This window comes from Camelus ferus, chromosome 13 (genome assembly GCF_009834535.1).
Source record: "Camelus ferus isolate YT-003-E chromosome 13, BCGSAC_Cfer_1.0, whole genome shotgun sequence".
In the NCBI taxonomy this organism is placed as follows: Eukaryota; Metazoa; Chordata; class Mammalia; order Artiodactyla; family Camelidae; genus Camelus; species Camelus ferus.
Genome location: NC_045708.1, coordinates 64365287 through 64381960, shown reverse-complemented (window position 1 = coordinate 64381960; position 16674 = coordinate 64365287). Strand labels below are relative to the sequence as shown.

General features: G+C 35.6%; 1 protein-coding gene across 10 annotated transcripts in view; it reads left to right on the top strand.

The window, feature by feature from the left end:
* COL24A1 (collagen type XXIV alpha 1 chain) overlaps positions 1–16674 on the top strand; it is a 337788-nt gene that overhangs the window by 285189 nt on the left and 35925 nt on the right. For 9 of the 10 annotated variants that reach the window (XM_032494719.1, XM_032494718.1, XM_032494720.1 and 6 more), the window contains 5 exons: positions 8935–9042; positions 10649–10756; positions 10849–10902; positions 11449–11511; positions 14495–14548. In XM_032494719.1, the coding sequence (XP_032350610.1) occupies positions 8935–9042; positions 10649–10756; positions 10849–10902; positions 11449–11511; positions 14495–14548 (387 nt within the window). The remainder of the gene's footprint in view (positions 1–8934; positions 9043–10648; positions 10757–10848; positions 10903–11448; positions 11512–14494; positions 14549–16674) is intronic. The other variant, XR_004325201.1, reaches the window with a different exon arrangement.

Genomic DNA, 16674 nt, shown 5'->3' with positions numbered 1-16674 from the left:
CTGCTCTGAACTTCTGTACGCTCTGTACCCTGATTCCATCAGAGCATGGATCATATGGGTACTAATTACTGATCTTCATGTCTTTCTCCTCCAAGAGTTTGTAAATTCTCTAGAATTAGGATTATATTTTATTCGTCTTTGTATTCCTTAGCACAGTGTCAGGCTCATCTAGAAGAAGTTCAATAAGTATCTGAGGAGTATATGTCCTTTTCATAATAACTATGACTTTGCAGACCTGAGTTTAAAATTAAGATGTGTTAGCTACTTAACATGTTAAGAATCATCTATAAAGTGAGTACAATAATACCTAGTTCATATGCTTTTTATGAGAATCAAATGAGATATTGTATGTGAAGTGCTTAGGACGCTGTGTGCACTTAGTTACTATCTTTTCATAATAATAAATACTCATGGTTAGGCCAACATTCAGTAAACAAATATTTGTTTAGTGCTTAATATGAGCCAAGAGTTATGGAAGATAGCAGTGAACAAGAAGGACGAAGTATGTCCTCATGGAACATACAAAGACCAGCAAGAAATTGCTGACATTTGACTATTTTTGACCTTAAAAAAAATCATAATTTAATATGAATCAACCTAAAAATTGGGTAGTAGTCTATAAACAAATCAAGTCATTCTAAATTGTGGTACATTCTATGAAATAAATAAAGCATAAAGGGAAATATATTTAGAGATGGAGCATAATGGGAAATAGATTATAATTGGGGTAGACTACAGAGGCCTCACTGAGAAGGCTTACACTTGAGCTGAGGACGGAAAGTAAGACTGAGCCAACTATTTAAAGAATGAGGGAAGAACTTGCCATGTGAAGGAACCAAAATGAACAAACCTGCAGTCAGAAAAAAGCTTGGCATGTTAATAGTATTATCAGAGGATCAAATAAGATAGTATGGGTATAGATTTGTTATTTTTGAAATAAAGGATGGACATTCATTTCTTTACAGCAGTATGAGCCTAGTCATACTAAGAGTCAAAGTATGGATGAAAAATCCTCCTCCAGTCCCTGTTAGTACACTGATTATGCACTGAGACCTGGGTAAAGAAGATTTCATAGGATACATTAATTTTGTCCAATATTATAGTGGCATTTGAACATTGTTGCCAAAACTTGGACTCCAAACCAAATCAAGACTTGAGGACAGTTTTAGATGAAGTAGAAAAGGCAGTTTTTGGTTTTGTTTTTTTTTTTTTTTTTGCCAGGCAAAGGAGATCACAGTAGACTAATGCCTCCAAGACTGTGATCCTGCTGGGGAGAGAAGGTAGGGGGGTTTATAGTAAAAGTTCAAGAGTTCAAGGAGCATGCTGGTTTTCATAGAGATTGCATACAGGATAACAAATTGTTCCAAAGTTATTGTTTTTGCAAATGCAAAGCTCCTCTTCCTTCAGCTGGGCATGATGTTTACCTCCAGCTTTGGGAATATCCTAATATTCTTGTGCCTAGAACAAAGGGTGCTTAGTAAAGGGGTCTGTGAAAAAGTGCTCTAGAGAAAAACTTATGCAGTATAAAGTCAGGCTGATATATGCTTCTAGCATTTTAGGCAGGCTGAGGCCTGGGACCTCTTGCTATAGTGTTTGCACAGCCTGGGACCTGTACCTCGAACAGCAGAATACAAAGAAACCACAAGGGACTAAAAAATAACTGCAGACATGTACAGTTGGGGCTAGTTATGAACAACAAGATACAGAAAACAGAATCCCAGCTGCCATTTCTGAGGTTTCAGGGGCAAAGCCAGGGCACTGTACGTGATTCCTGCATGCAGCATCCTGAGGAGGTTTGGCAGGCCACCCAAGCCCACCACCACTCCTCTCCAGCCTAACTCTGGTCAGCAAAGGCACAAGAAAAACTCTTTAAACTATTATACAGTTACCAACACCATTACAAATACCAGATGGTCACCGATGACAATATTTTCCGCACTGTTAATTCATTTCTTCCATTTGGTGGTGGTTTTTAGCATCTGAAAAATGCCTAAGATACAGTTATCTGGATACTTCAGAGAGGAGCCACAGCAGAGGATATGGGGGAGGGGTCTGTCCTGGGAAGGCCCTATAGGGGTCGATTACAACACTGTCCATTTTGCAAGAATGATAAACCACCAATTGTTCTATGAAAATGTGTAACAATTTCCGTGAGGCAATACAGTGTCAAAATGCCTGTATGCATTACAGCTGAACAAGAGTGAGTTGTGTATGCTCTTGGGAATGGACCTAAGCCAGACATGTCTTCACTACTTTAAGACTTGCTTCAGTCGCACTCCAAGTTCCATAAGCTTTAATATGTTTAGCAATTCAATGCTAAGGTTACCTCCTCACCTTAGTATACTGCTCATTCATAAATCTTATTTATAACATTTGGCCACATTATTTATGATTGCCCATGCAGGAAAATGTTATGAATGTGATATTATTTATGTATAATGTAGTCTTGCATATAATCACCTAATAATTATTATCCCACAGATTTTTAAACAGCCAGTTCTTTCCTACGAAGGATATATTTAGTAAGCCAAATAAAATGAGAAATTCCTACTTAAACAGAAGTGTTTTTAGTTGCTTGGAGTAAAGGAAGCAAAGGATTATTTTTATAACCCACTGGTTTTCTGGTTTTAAAAATATTGTACTAACGTTGCTTAATAATGCAAAAAAAATTTAGGTCATTGGATTTTTTTTTTTGTACTATAGAAAGTAAATTAGTTTTAGTTACTATCTTATACAATAGGTAGCTATATAAACATATGCTATGAGCACAGAGGAAGGTGCTTGGTAGTGGGGAAAGGAAAGAACTGTTTGCCTAGCAATTTTATTTTAAATAAAAACATCAATTAATTTGAAGTTCAGTGTTGTTTTCAATTTGTCAGTCTGGGAGGGTGTCCTTAGCATGTACGAGGTCCTGGGTTCAATCCCCAGTACCTCCATTAAAATAAATAAATAAATAAACTACCCACCCCCAAAGAAAATAAAATAAATAAATAAATTTTAAAATTTATTATTCTACTATTGAGAAATCAGTGAAATTAACATAAAAAATTTATGATTTTCTTCAGCATAATTTTCTAAAGATAGTATTCCTTTGCTAATCCTCTTTAAAATGTGGATTTCTATCATTGCCTTTAATTTAACATATTCTATTTCTTTCTTATTTCTTACTATATTTATTTCGATTCTAATGAGAACAAGACAGCTAAACCAAAGAGCCTGGGGAATACAAACAGATGACATTCTCTTTTGTGTGTTTCACTATTAAATGCAAACCAGTCATCACTGTTGCAAAATTGTTTCAATGTCTGCCCTCCAGTGTGTGCAGATAACTCCAGTTTTCTTACCAGTTTCCACTTAGTTCCAGGATAAAGGCAGATGTATACCTGAACTAATCCTTCCTTTCCCCACAGGGAAGTCAAAGCAAAAAGCAACTTCCTTTTCTTTCCTTAACTGACGTTAGTTTGAATAAAATGGTACAGCCACATTGCTGTTACAGTTTCTGATACAAAGAAGACACTCAGTAAAAAGTAACTCTTGTAGTTGTGGTTGATATTACTGTCATTTCTGATCCAAGTATTTATTCCCCTAGAATCCAAAGGCTTAAGCAGCCATAAGGTTCAGTCCCATCAAAACTGACACTTTCCTGCAGAGTGAAAACCAGTTTCAGCAGGGAGACTGTCTCCTATCTGAGCATAATAGAAGTTTCTGGCCATGAGACATCATGTACTCTTATCATTTTTATTAACTTTTTAAAGACTCAGGTAAACTTTTTGACTGGTTTCAGCATCTCTGAACAAACTAATAATTCTGATTTATTTACTTTTTAAAATTTGCTCAGAATGACTTACCCTTTGTGATTGGTTTTAAACAAATCATTTAGAAGACACTGGAAAGAATTCCTAAGGATTAGCATCTGTTTCTCTTGAAAGCAGAATTACTCATCCATCTGTGTATTCATAATAAGAAATGTTTGTTCTCTGCTTGTATGAAGCGTTATTTGGAACTCTGTACAGAACACTCTGCTACTTTCCTCAGATTTCTCTCTAAGAAACCAGCGTGAACAGTAAATGATTTAGAACATATTTATTGTGTTCTGTTAAATGTCTGATAGCACTGCAAATAAAATGAAGTTTCTAGTGTAGAGTTAACCCTAAGGACTATGATCATATGGTCTTTATTATTCTCAACCAAAAATACTTACTGACTTCAGGAGTGTTTAGCAGTCTCTGAATGTCCATTGTCTATGTATCAACCAAAAGATACATTTTTTTTGAGAGTAAAGATCTTAAAAAATACCTAAAATTACAAGTAAAGTGAGGTAAAGTGGTACTATTTTAAAACTGTGGAACGTTGAGGTCATCTCAGGCAATCTGTCACGTGGTACGTGACCTCTCCGTGTGACATCCAGTAGCTCTCTAATACATCCAGAGATAGGATATGCTCGGCCTTGAAAGACAATCCACTATTTTTTTTTTTAAAAATTCTTACATTGATCCCAATTTTACAGCTTTTCCCCTAGTTTAATTATGGAGCTACTTTTCGTTTTTGTTTTTTTTTTTTTTTTCCTTGCTTATGTGTCCTTTCTTCTTTTATTTATGTTCTTTTAGAATCCAGGTCATTGGTATCTTCATGTCTTTTAAACTCTTTTTGTTTTTATTGGGAAAGACACTGTTCATAAGAATTTTGTTTTTAAAACTTGCTTTTACTGTAGTCACATTCCTGTTAGAATCCTGGCCGTTGGTATAACACTTATTGTCTTCCCTGAACATTTTTGAAATTCTCTATCCCAAAGTCTCAGGTGACTGTGGATTTGCTTTCCTTTGTGCCTCCATAAAGGAAAATGGCACCATCTCATGTCTCCAGATTCTCATCATTCATTTGGAAAGTACACGACCAGGTAATCTATCTCAGAGCTATGGAACCAAAAGGTTGACAGACCATATTAAATCAAATCAAAGTAAAACACATAGCAAGAAGCAAGGGGAAAGAACTAACGTAGGTCAATACACTTAGGATAAGGTGCAAGCAACATGGATGAACCATGCCACCTGGATCCTAAGTCCACAATGTGGATCTCTCTCTCTCTCCCTCCCTCCTTCTCTCTGTCTTTGCCTCCTCTGTTCCTCCCTCCCTCTATAAAGATTTTGTCCTCCTAATGGTTCCTTACCTGTATTGAGAGCCCTAATGTAGAGAAATGATGAAAGAGAAAATGGTTGATGTTGATTAGGACAAAAAGAAATTTAAAGGTCAAGCTAAAGAATGTGATCCTACATCCTGTGGGTATCTCCCTGTAAGCACAAGCATAGTACATGGCGCCTTGTGATATAAGAGTTTTATTCATTATTTTAATGAGTTTTGTGATCATGAAAATCTACTTAGAAAAGGTAATTTTTATATATGTATATTTTTTACCATCATTAAGAGTATGAAACAATATGTGGTAATTTAGAGGAAATATTTTTAAAAAGAGAAAAAAAGCTTTAGCATTAAATTCAAAATTTACTGTTTAAATCCCATTCTCCCAAGCAAGCCTTTCACAGAAGTAACTGTAGCCTATCTTGAGCCAATCATCTCTCCTACCACATTTAAAACTTTAAGGGAAATACCTTTACCTTATGATCAGTTAACCTAACCTTCTCAGTAATTCCTTTTCTGATTAGCACCAAAGGTAACTTCCACTCTTTAGAACCTCTCTAGTATTTACTTTAAATCTCCCTTCTCATCTGGTCCTTTTTATTTTTTTACATTTCTGTCTTAATTATAACTATTTATATATTAGTCTTTTTCACTTAACTTTAAGCTTCTTAAAAATCAAAACCACATCTTATTTATATTTGTATTCCCCGCAGGGCTTCCCATGGTAACTTCCTTTACACATAGATGATATTCAACAAGTATTGTTAAATGCTTGGAAGAACTGTTGTACAACTCAATTTAGTATCCCAGGAATCAACTCAGAGAGTAGCAATTATCCCCTAGAACAAGGGGTAGCAACATCTTTCTGCAAATATTAGTAACTCTTCTAGAGTTTGCAAGGTAAAAGGCAAAATCAAGGCTATTACTTAAGAACTTACATAACAAGAAAGAAATTGTCACAAAATGTTTATTTATAAAAGTTAAAATATATTAATTTATTAAAAATGTTTGTGATGTAAGTCTACTAATGAAGTGGAATTTTTTTTGCAAAGGGGATAACATTTAGCTTATTACAGTTTCCCATCAAAATTTCATTTGTTAATGCTGACTTATAATGAAATTCTGCATATTTTACATATTTCATCTTTGAAAATTCTTTCACACAGATGTGTACTGCCAAATACTGCAATGCATGAGCATATGATTTTAATTGAGTCTATTCATTGCTTGGAAGGATTTTATAAAACTCTGTTAGAGTCTTCTCTCGGTATTTGCCTTTTAGCATGTCATTACATGGTAGGTTAGTCATTTTAATTGAAGTTTAAGTAGAAAATTCTCAACTAAACAGTTAAACGGATTTTTAAATGTAGAAATTTCTTGCATCTAGGTCTGAAAAATGTTGCTGAAACTGTTTGAGCTCAGAAAATCCACCCACTGCAAATTTGTGTCAAAATGAAGATCTCACTTCTTGTTTTAATTTTTGACAGCAAGGGAAGTGTAGAAAGCTACTTGACATTGCTTGTGATTCAAACATTAGTTTTCATCGAAATGACTTTATCATAGTCTATGTTTCACATGTGAGCACTGTTTTGGCTTGCAAGTTTTGGATGAACTCATAAATAAACATTAAATAAGCCTGCAGCAAAATCTAATTTCAAAAGTCACGTATCATTCAGTAAGAGAGTTGAGGGCAGCTCTCACTCGAGAAAACTTCAGTCTTAGTCTCAAAAATCTCAGTAAAGCTTTATCCCTGCTAAGCCATCAAACTGCTGCATGATAGTCAGGATATTCAGTTTTTATTTTGATGAAAAAATTCACAGAACCAATGAAGGTTAAACTTACGAGTCAATGGAGTTCACTCCTGACACTACTGGCTCCATAACATATGCTGGATTCAAGTGCTTTTCTCAGAGTACCTGATAGTGAATAATGTAGTGAACATTCATAGCTCTGAATACCTTAACATTTTCACTAGTTTTGTTAGTTTGTCTAGTAAGTCTTTTCCCAATCCACTGCTGTTAGTTTTGTCACATTGTAGCAGATTCCAATCAGGTTGTACTGATTTAATATTTTAACTTACTTGAAAATATTCTCCCCTACAGCCACTCCAAAACTATTCATACAGATTAATTCTTCAGGCACTTCAAACCCAGCATTAACTCCTCAAATAAATGACTGAATAGTATTACTAACACTTACTGACTCATCAAGAGGCAAGGGAAACCACCTGAAAGCATTTGCCTCGGTTTGGATTTTTGCTTCTAACAGAGGCACTGGGGATTGAACTCAGCACCTCGTGCATGCTAAGCACACACTGAACTGCTGAGGCTATACCCTCCCCACCCACCTCACTTTTAATTGACTGTTGATTCTGCTCCCATGTCCCCAACATTTCAAGCAACTATTCTTGCCAAAAGACTAACAAACAAGTTTATTTTTGTTGCACAATTTAATTAAATCTATTAGTAAGTGACTTTCCTTGTTGGACTAACAAATGAACCACTCAGAAGCATAACTTTAGTTGCAATTTCATCTTCATATTTTTTGAAGAATTTTTGTTGTGATAAAATACTCCATTTTAAATTTCCTAATTTTTCTAACTATTATACTTCTGGGAGGTAAGACTATTGTGTCAGGTGCTTGGTCTGATTATGTTGCTGTATATTGTATATTTTCTAGCACTAACTACAGTGTCATTGCATAATGAACATAAAGTTTTGACATCTGATTTGATCACAAAATAATTCACATTCTGCTGTGCCTTAATTCAAAGCCACTTTTTTCTTTTTGTCTTGATACAACCGATATGCACTGATAATAAATAAAATCTCACAGTAAGTCAATATATGTTCAACACTGTCAAGTTATAATTGCATCATGGAAATTTGCAGTGCAACAAGCAGCAGTGGGAAGCAATGAGTGCTTTACACAGTTCCTGCCACTAATGGACTCTGCCATTATAGCACAGAACAGCCACAGACAGTGTATAAATGAATGAGCATGGCTGTGTGCCAATAAACCTTTATTTATAGATACAGAATTCTAATTTCATATAATTTCCACACCTTGAAATATTATTCTTCTTTTGATTTTTTTCAACATATGAAAATAATATAATGTAAACTATTCTTAGCTCATGATCTCTACATAAACGGGATGGACTGGATTCGGCTTGCAAACCATAGTTTAGCAACCTTGTTTTAGGATTTGGCTTTGAGGAAATACTGTTTGCTTGCTTAACTTTTTTCCCAATCAAACTATTTGTAGTAAACTGTCTGGAATCATGTGTGATTGAAAAGTAGAATATTATTTTTTAATATGATAATTGACATACTAGTTTCAAGTGTATAATATAGTGATGTAATATTTGTATGTATTGAGAAGTAATGACCACAATAAGTCTGGTTGACATCGAGCAGAATATTCTTCTTAAGGGTACATTAATCAGGTATTAGAGTCGCCATGCTCACTAGAGTATAACAGAAAAAGTTAGGATACATAAACGTACTTCATCTCTAGGCTACTTAAGTCAGAAAATACTGGTGGACTTTGTACGGCTTCTATATTTTTATTTAAAAAACCAAGACCATTACATTAACTATAATTAGAAATTTTAGGTGAGCCAAAACATCATTTAACATTTCGCTCATTTGGGAACGAAGCCCAGGGTAAGTCTGAAACCTGGGCAGTGTGTCAGCAGCAGCCTTTCTAAACACCAACCCTTCCATCATTTATTGAGCCTCTGGATAGATTTCCTAGGAACTGCCCCAGTCTTCATTTCTTATCTGTGTTATTTAGGGCATCAGAGGCAGCCCAGGAAGAGCAGGACTGGCTGGGTCTCCAGGTCCTCGAGGAGCAAAGGGCTCATCAGGCCTGCCAGGAAGCCCAGGAGTTCTAGGCCCGAAGGTAAGTTCATGTCGGTTCTGATGGGTGAGCAGTATTGACCATCCTTTCTGGATCTGAGTTTATTGGCTAGGTCATAGTATGGTAAGATTAATAGCTTTTAATAAAATTTGGTTAATAATAAAACCACATTAGGAAGAAAGGAAAGTATGAGACCTTGACATAGCCATCTCCCGCGACAGCCGCAGGGCATGTAATTTGCCAAAACAATTCATTAACCCGGGACTGGTGATGCTTTAAAAAATGCATTTTGACTCATTTTGGTTCTTATTCCCTCTCTGTCATCCACCTTATCCTCTAAAACAGAGAAGTCTTATTTACTTCGGTTTACATACTCTCCCAGATAACACTGCCTGTTCCTCGAAGTCTGAACCTAACCAACCAATTAAAAAATGTGACAGGAGTACAGACTATTTCTTAAAGTCAAAATGATGGTGATTAAGTCTTGCCTTAACATTCACTGCATGGAGTACTGACACATGTCAGCAGGCTTTCCATACAAAAGCTCTCTTAGAAATATCTCAATGCAAATTTGACCCAGATAACTAAGAGATTAGTCCAATAATACTATTTCATAAAAGACTAGGATTAAGACACTGGCACCTTCATCATTATTACCTCTTAATTTGGCTTTCAGAGTTCCACTTCTACAGAATTTTGATGTATTCTGATCCATATGGGTAAAATGAAAATGAATTTGAGCCTTTCTGTGGATGTTTATACCATGAATCTCCCTTTTCACTAAAATGCAAGATAACTGAGCAGATGCTAAAATCAGGAAAAGAAATAAGAAATATCCCCACTTTCCAAAGCTGTATCTTTATCTCAAAACAGTGAAGGATAGTTTGCGAATCTTAGAGCTCTTTGGTCAAAGTCTACCAAGCATCGTTTTTCATTAATCTGTCTATAAACTCCACCTGCTTCCTAAGTTTATTTTTAGAAATGGTAAAAGCTATTGCAAGTCTCATTTCAAAAAACAAAATAAAATAAATTTTAAAAAGACTTGACTTTTGAAAATAAAATAATGATAATTAACTGTATCTTTAAAGTGAACTTTTAGGGGGTAAAGAGGGTTCATAATCAAAGGAATCTTGGGAAACAGACAATGGGAAATTTCTTAATGATGTAATTGAAAAGATAATCATGGCAAAAACCATGGTTCACACTTCAGAAGATCCCCTGCTCTGTTTCTGGTATCAGATGGCTGAATCATCTCTGTATGGTAAGGAGAACACAGCAAAATAATTTCAATTGAAATAAAATACCAGTTCCATCTCTTGCAAACACCCCCACACATACCTCACCCTCACCACTCTCTCTGTAGCCCCACTCTCTTCCTCCTACTTGAGCAGGCCTCCTTCCCTCCTCTTTCCACAGTCATGACCACAATCTCTGGAATTCTCTTTCCCTACTGCCACTCTTCTTGTTTATTGTAATCAAATATTATGTATGTGGAAAATATTGGTGGGGAGAATGACTGTGCAGATTTTGACTTCCCCAGTGCCTTGTACTATGTCTAAAGATGGGCCAGTATTTGGATTTCATTTAAAAGCCAATATGTTTATAGGTTCTAAAGTCAAGATCACTTTTTTTGTGTGTGTGTGCACAGGGTGAACAAGGGCTACCTGGTCAACCTGGAATTCAAGGTAAAAGAGGTCACCGAGGAGCACAAGGTGATCAAGGACCATGTGGAGAGCCTGGCATGAAAGGGCAGCCAGTATGTGCCAACTCAGAAATTCATTAAGCACTTATTCTACAGACCAGGTCACCATCGTACGATAATGATTATCGTATCTATTCACATTGCAGGGAGAACATGGTGTTCAAGGATTGACAGGTTTTCAGGGATTCCCAGGCCCCAAAGTATGTGTACATATTTTCTGCTGGTCTTCTAACTATCTAGAAAAAAAAGATATTGAAATAAATTTTGTCTTTGACTTGAGCTTTTTTTTAATCTGCAAAATTTCAGTTGGTACAGTAAAATATTTGAGTTTTGAGTACGTTAATTTTACAACTTATGGAGCTATATATTTTCCTAGCAGTTTTATTGAATAATTTGCTTTCGTCTCCTCTTACTCTGTTTTCCCATTTTATTATGAACAATTTCAAACCATCAGTAAAGCTGAGAGGAGTAAACACTCATGCCACCTAGATTCTACCGTAACACTTTAATCTACTTGCTTCATTATGTACCTGTCCATCTATCTATCCCTCTCTCAACCCATTTTTGGTGTTTTTCGAAGTAAATCAGACCTCAGTACAAATACCTCCAAAATATTTTAGCCTGTACATCATTAACTGTCACATTCCATTTTTTAAGAACCAATTCTTGATAGGTTGGTACAAGATTATCTCATTTGTAAAATGTTCGTATTTTTGACTTTTGGGTTTTTTTTATTGTATTTCTAGGGTCCTGAGGGAGATGCTGGCATTGCCGGAATATCAGGTCCTAAAGGTCCTACTGGACGGAGGGTAAGTATAAAGTCATTCTGCCTGCCCAGAAATTATGGTTCTTTGCTGATTGTAGGAACTGGGGTTACAAACTCTAAAATTAACTTACTCCAAATTAATAAAGTGGCTTTTAAGATAGAAACTCATTAGAACACGTGCAGAGATTCTCAGCCATTTTCAGTTCGTTATTTTGAGCAAAAGCCCCCAGAGTCCACCCATACTTCCCAGTTCTTACTTAGTAAAAGGTAAGAATGAATATGACTACTGGTTAATGTATTTATTAACTCATACCAGAAGCAAAAACAAAGGAGTTTCTTGTTATAAGCAATAATATAACCAGAGACTAGACACCACCGCCATGCACCACCTGGAGGAGGCTTGCCTATGACCAGAGCTCCTCAGACCATACTTTGAAAAATGTTTCCTAGAAGCTGTGTTTCCTCTGCTCAGGGGTAGGTGTCCCCAGAGAGTGATGAGACACTACTTAGAGTTGGAAAGATCAGGGCTCTGAAGAACTCCCATTAGCTGTTTAGTGCCTGGAACTGCAAACTGTAGAGAACATAAATAGGATAGGTAAGTCACCAGTTGGTCCTGGTTATTGTTTTTGCTTGTTTGCTTGCTTTTTTGTTTAACCACACTCTCCTAATTGATGAGATGATCTATAAAACTAAAGAGGAAAAAAAGCTATAGAACGTCAAAGCATTGATTTGACTGTAGTAGTCTCACCTCTGAGACTAACAGGAGCTGCTGAGGCCGGGATGGAGAGAGTGCAGAGGAAGGAGGAGCGCGGTTCAGACGTAGGGGGAAGGAATCTTGAAGGAGAACTTCACAACTGAAAACCGCTATCTAGTAAATGAAAAGTCAGATTTTTGAAATCCTACACCACTTCTGTAACTCTTAGAATAAATTATTTTCCATAATACAGAGAGCAATGTTGTCATGGGAAATGTTTATTTAAAATCTCCTCTCAGCATTTCTGCAGGTGCAAACTTATTAGTTATGTTTATGATGTCTGAAGAACCATGGGAAATTGGTGCTTTTATGTAAAGTCCAATTCTTGATCATCGACAGATGAGTTATATATGGATAGGTTTCTCTGTAATAAATACTGCTTTTAGGTCCCTACATATATCAAGTTTCCCAGTTAGTAAATTCATTCATGCTAATTTTATTAAGTTCTCAGTTAATTAAATCTTTTCGTAATACTGTCCAAGAGAAGTTGGCTGCCTGTCCAGCCCATCTTAAGTAGAATCATACCAAGGACTCTGTCTCTGTAAGCCAGGGTCTGAGCTTATCCTGCTTTGCAGCTCCAGAAATTTTACCAGCTTTCCAGTAGCAAAGTTACAGTAACTAGCTCACAAATATTAATTTGTAAGTGCAGATATTCCTTTATAGAGACCAGTGAAAAGTCTTGCTAGGTTAATATTTAGCAAAAAACTATTATATACCAGGTACTGGTGTTCAGTTTATATCCGTGTTATTTAATTCTGGTAAAAACTCCTGTGAGAGATCCTGTTATCCCCATTTTACTGGTAGGGAAACTAAATCTCTGGAAAGTAATTTGCTGAAGGCCATATATGGCTAGTACGTAGAAGAACCAGAATTTGAATCCATATCTAACTGACTGAATTGTATGTTAGAGGTTGCTTGCTAATTGCATAATTAGAAAGTAAAATGAATATTAAGTGGCCTAAGTGCTTAGTTCTTGCTCAATAATCAATAAATATTTGATGGTTAAATAAAATAATTGAAGTAGGAAATCTGGATTAATTATCTTCCATTTCAAAGATGTATTTAGGTACCAACCATTAAAACCATAGCACCTCATCTTTTGGACACATTTAGATAAAAATAGATAATTTTTGGTTCTTTGGATCTACTCTTTCTAGAGTTCATGTTTACCTCTACATTTTTTAAGCAAATAATTATTTCAGAGAGTCAGATCATGGCCAAATTTGTTAGATTAAAGCTTTCTTGACTATTTTTTTCAGTGATAAGCCAATCTAGAAGATATATATTGATTAGGTTAAAAATCAAGTCTCTTGAACTTTGAGATTTGGGTACCATATTTTAAAATTATCACTTAAAGTAGATCTTCATGTTTAAAAGTGATCTTACTAGATTTACTTTTTAGAGTCTCAAGTAATTTCCCTCATTCTAAGCCAACTTAATATTAAACATATCTGTCCAAGCCATCTGCATGGCATTATAATTGTCTAAATTAATAGTACTTTATGTACCTTGGCAAGAGGTGGACAAAGAAAAAGCCTGTTAGATATCTACATTTATATATTCCAAGTTGAACTAGAAAGACTGAAATTTGTAGCCATTGGGAGTGGCGGTTGAAGAAAAATAACTAAGACAGGTACTTTGTGTTCATTAAGAAATGATGGGCTTCATCCTTAGTTTGGGCGTTGACCAGTTTGGGCTTATTCAAGGTTACCTTCATAATCAAATAATAGCTTACACTCTCCAAATTGTTTTTCACATTTAATTCTCACAGAGGACCTATGAAGTAGGCATTCATATTTTACTGATGAAGAAACAAGAAGTTGAGCTCGTCACAAATGGTGCCCTCTGATTCTTTCCCAGTATTGGTGCTGCATGTTACTCAAACATCTGCTCCTTCAACATCTGTAAAGAAATTTACCTAAAATTTTGCCCATGACTCTATGTATTCTTTTTTTATATAAAGTAATTGCGTTTGTTATGCAATGATACACATATAAAATGGCATCACTGAAGGTATCACCATATAAAAATTACAATGCTGATTTTTCAGTTTGTTAGAAATTATGCACATGTAATTTTCCTGATAGGAAACTATAATAATATGCAGAATTGTGTCAAATCTATGATTTCTGCTAATATCATAAGAGTCTGTAGTAAAACCTGTAATTATGTGAACAGGAACTATTTTACCGCTCTACACGACAGTTTCTAGAATTTCTCTGAATTATGCTGGCAAGGAGACTGACTGTTTTGTTTGTTTTTCCCTCAACAGGGAAGCACTGGCCCCCTTGGCAGAGAAGGCATAACAGGCCCAACAGGTAGAACTGTAAGTCTGTCACAGTAGAGGCCTTTTTTTTTCCTTTTCATATTTTTAAAAAATTTAATACAATTCTAGAATACACCACAAAGGACCACCCTGGGTATTTGAGAAGGAAAGGGCAAACGTAAGTGTACATTTTCATCTGAAGGTTATTCCTGAGAATTTAGAGACCATGTATATGTGAGGAAGGTGTATATAGTGAGGTAGGCACTTAAAACTGGAGTCGAGAAAGGAAAATATAACTGGGCAGGAGAGGAGGGGTTGAGCATCATAAGCATAGGAGTGATCACTAAAGCGATTTAAAAAAACATCCGTCTTCTGAAGGAGAGAGCGTAGCAAAAGATGTGCAGATAGCCAAGACTGAGTCTTTGGAAGTGCCCACTATAAGGAAAGAAATAGTGGTGGGAATACCAAGAAAATCAGAAAAGCACAAGGTTAAGATAGATCAGTTTGAAGAAAGGAGTAGCTAAAAGTGATCTTTAAGACAATAAGTTGCACTAGAAAATAGAGTACAGCTTGCAGTAAAGAAGAAAATAGACAAAAATATTGAATAATAGCTTTTCTCAAATTCTTACAGCAAACATTTCGAGTAGGGAGGATTATTTACATTTATGACATAAGGAAACAGATGAACTTTATAAAGGTTGCCTAGTTATTCAAGATGATACAGGTAGTGAATTACATAGCTGACACTTCTTACTTCAAGACCAGTGCTCTTTCCATTCCATTCAAGCTATGTCTGGAGAGGAAACTGAGACAGTTAGTATATGCCATATGCCAATGCCTTAAGAAATCTTGCTATGCAGTAACAGAGAGAAATAAGACAATGGTTGGGGAGGTGCTCATGGGAGAGTTTTACAGTGCCAACAGTAGTGTAAGCATACAGGAGGAAGAGCCCAGCAGGGGCAAGGTGAGTCTTGGAAAGCAAAGATTCATTCTCTGCAGGGAATTAATACTTTGGATCTTTGAAAATGTTATATATATGAGACACAGAGTTTTAAAATGTAAAATGGAATGCTTCAAATAATAAGTATAACTATTTATTTTTTGATAAATTTAGAGAAGAATTCACCACCAAAGTTACTGGCTTTTTAAGTTAAAAAAAATGAAATATATAACTCAATATTTCTCTAGATTTGCAGCATTTACCATTCAGGGCGATGTAGTCTAAGTGGGAGATTGCAAGTGGGAGAATTCTCATACTTCAGTGGGTGGTTCTGCAGCAAGCTAAGGAACACATAGTGTTCTGATTATGGAATGATTGTTCTCCTCTGTCAAAAATGTGAAATATTAATTGGTCAAGGAAAATGTGATTAAAAATGGCTCAACTAAAATATCATACTGTGTTTTGTTTATAGATACTTCTTAAAGGCCCTTAGAATATTCAGCATGCACATCAAATTTTTTCCTTTTTTTTTTTTTTCATTCTAAGGAGAACTTCTAATGAAAGTTTTCTATGAAAAAATAAGTGAGAATGGCTGAAATACTGTGTAAAAATAATCGTGGGGGTTGGAGGACTTGCTTTTCCAAATAAGAAAACATTATTTCAAAGTCTTTGTAAATGAAACTATGTGGTAGAAAAAAGAAATAAACAAATAGATCAATGTAACAGGCTAGAACCCAAAATTAGATCCCAGACTAATTAGGAATTTAATTATAACAAAAATGGTATATCAGGATGATTTGGGCTGCAAGGAATAGGAACCATGAATCAAACTGGCTCTAACGATCAAGAAGCCTATCATACTATCTCAGAGTTAGGTAGGACTTCAGATTTGGTTAATTTGGTGACTCAATCATGTTATCCAAGACCATTTCCATACCTCTACTCTGCTATCTTGAATGTTATCTTTGTAATTAGACTTAGGGCAAGATGACTACAGTTTCTTAAGAATTACATCTAGACATAGTTATTTGAAGTGAAAAAGTGATCTGTAGCTTGGTCTTGATAAAAATAGAGCTTTTTCTAGAAGTCTCCCATTAAATTTTTTCTCATGTCTATTGATCAGCCACACACCCTACACCAGCGATAGGGAAGGGAGATGGAATTCCTTCTAGTTCTACTACTGCTGTGAGAAACTGGAACTCTTTTTCACCTAGTTTAAAAAAAAAAAAAAATCCCAGACGAACTT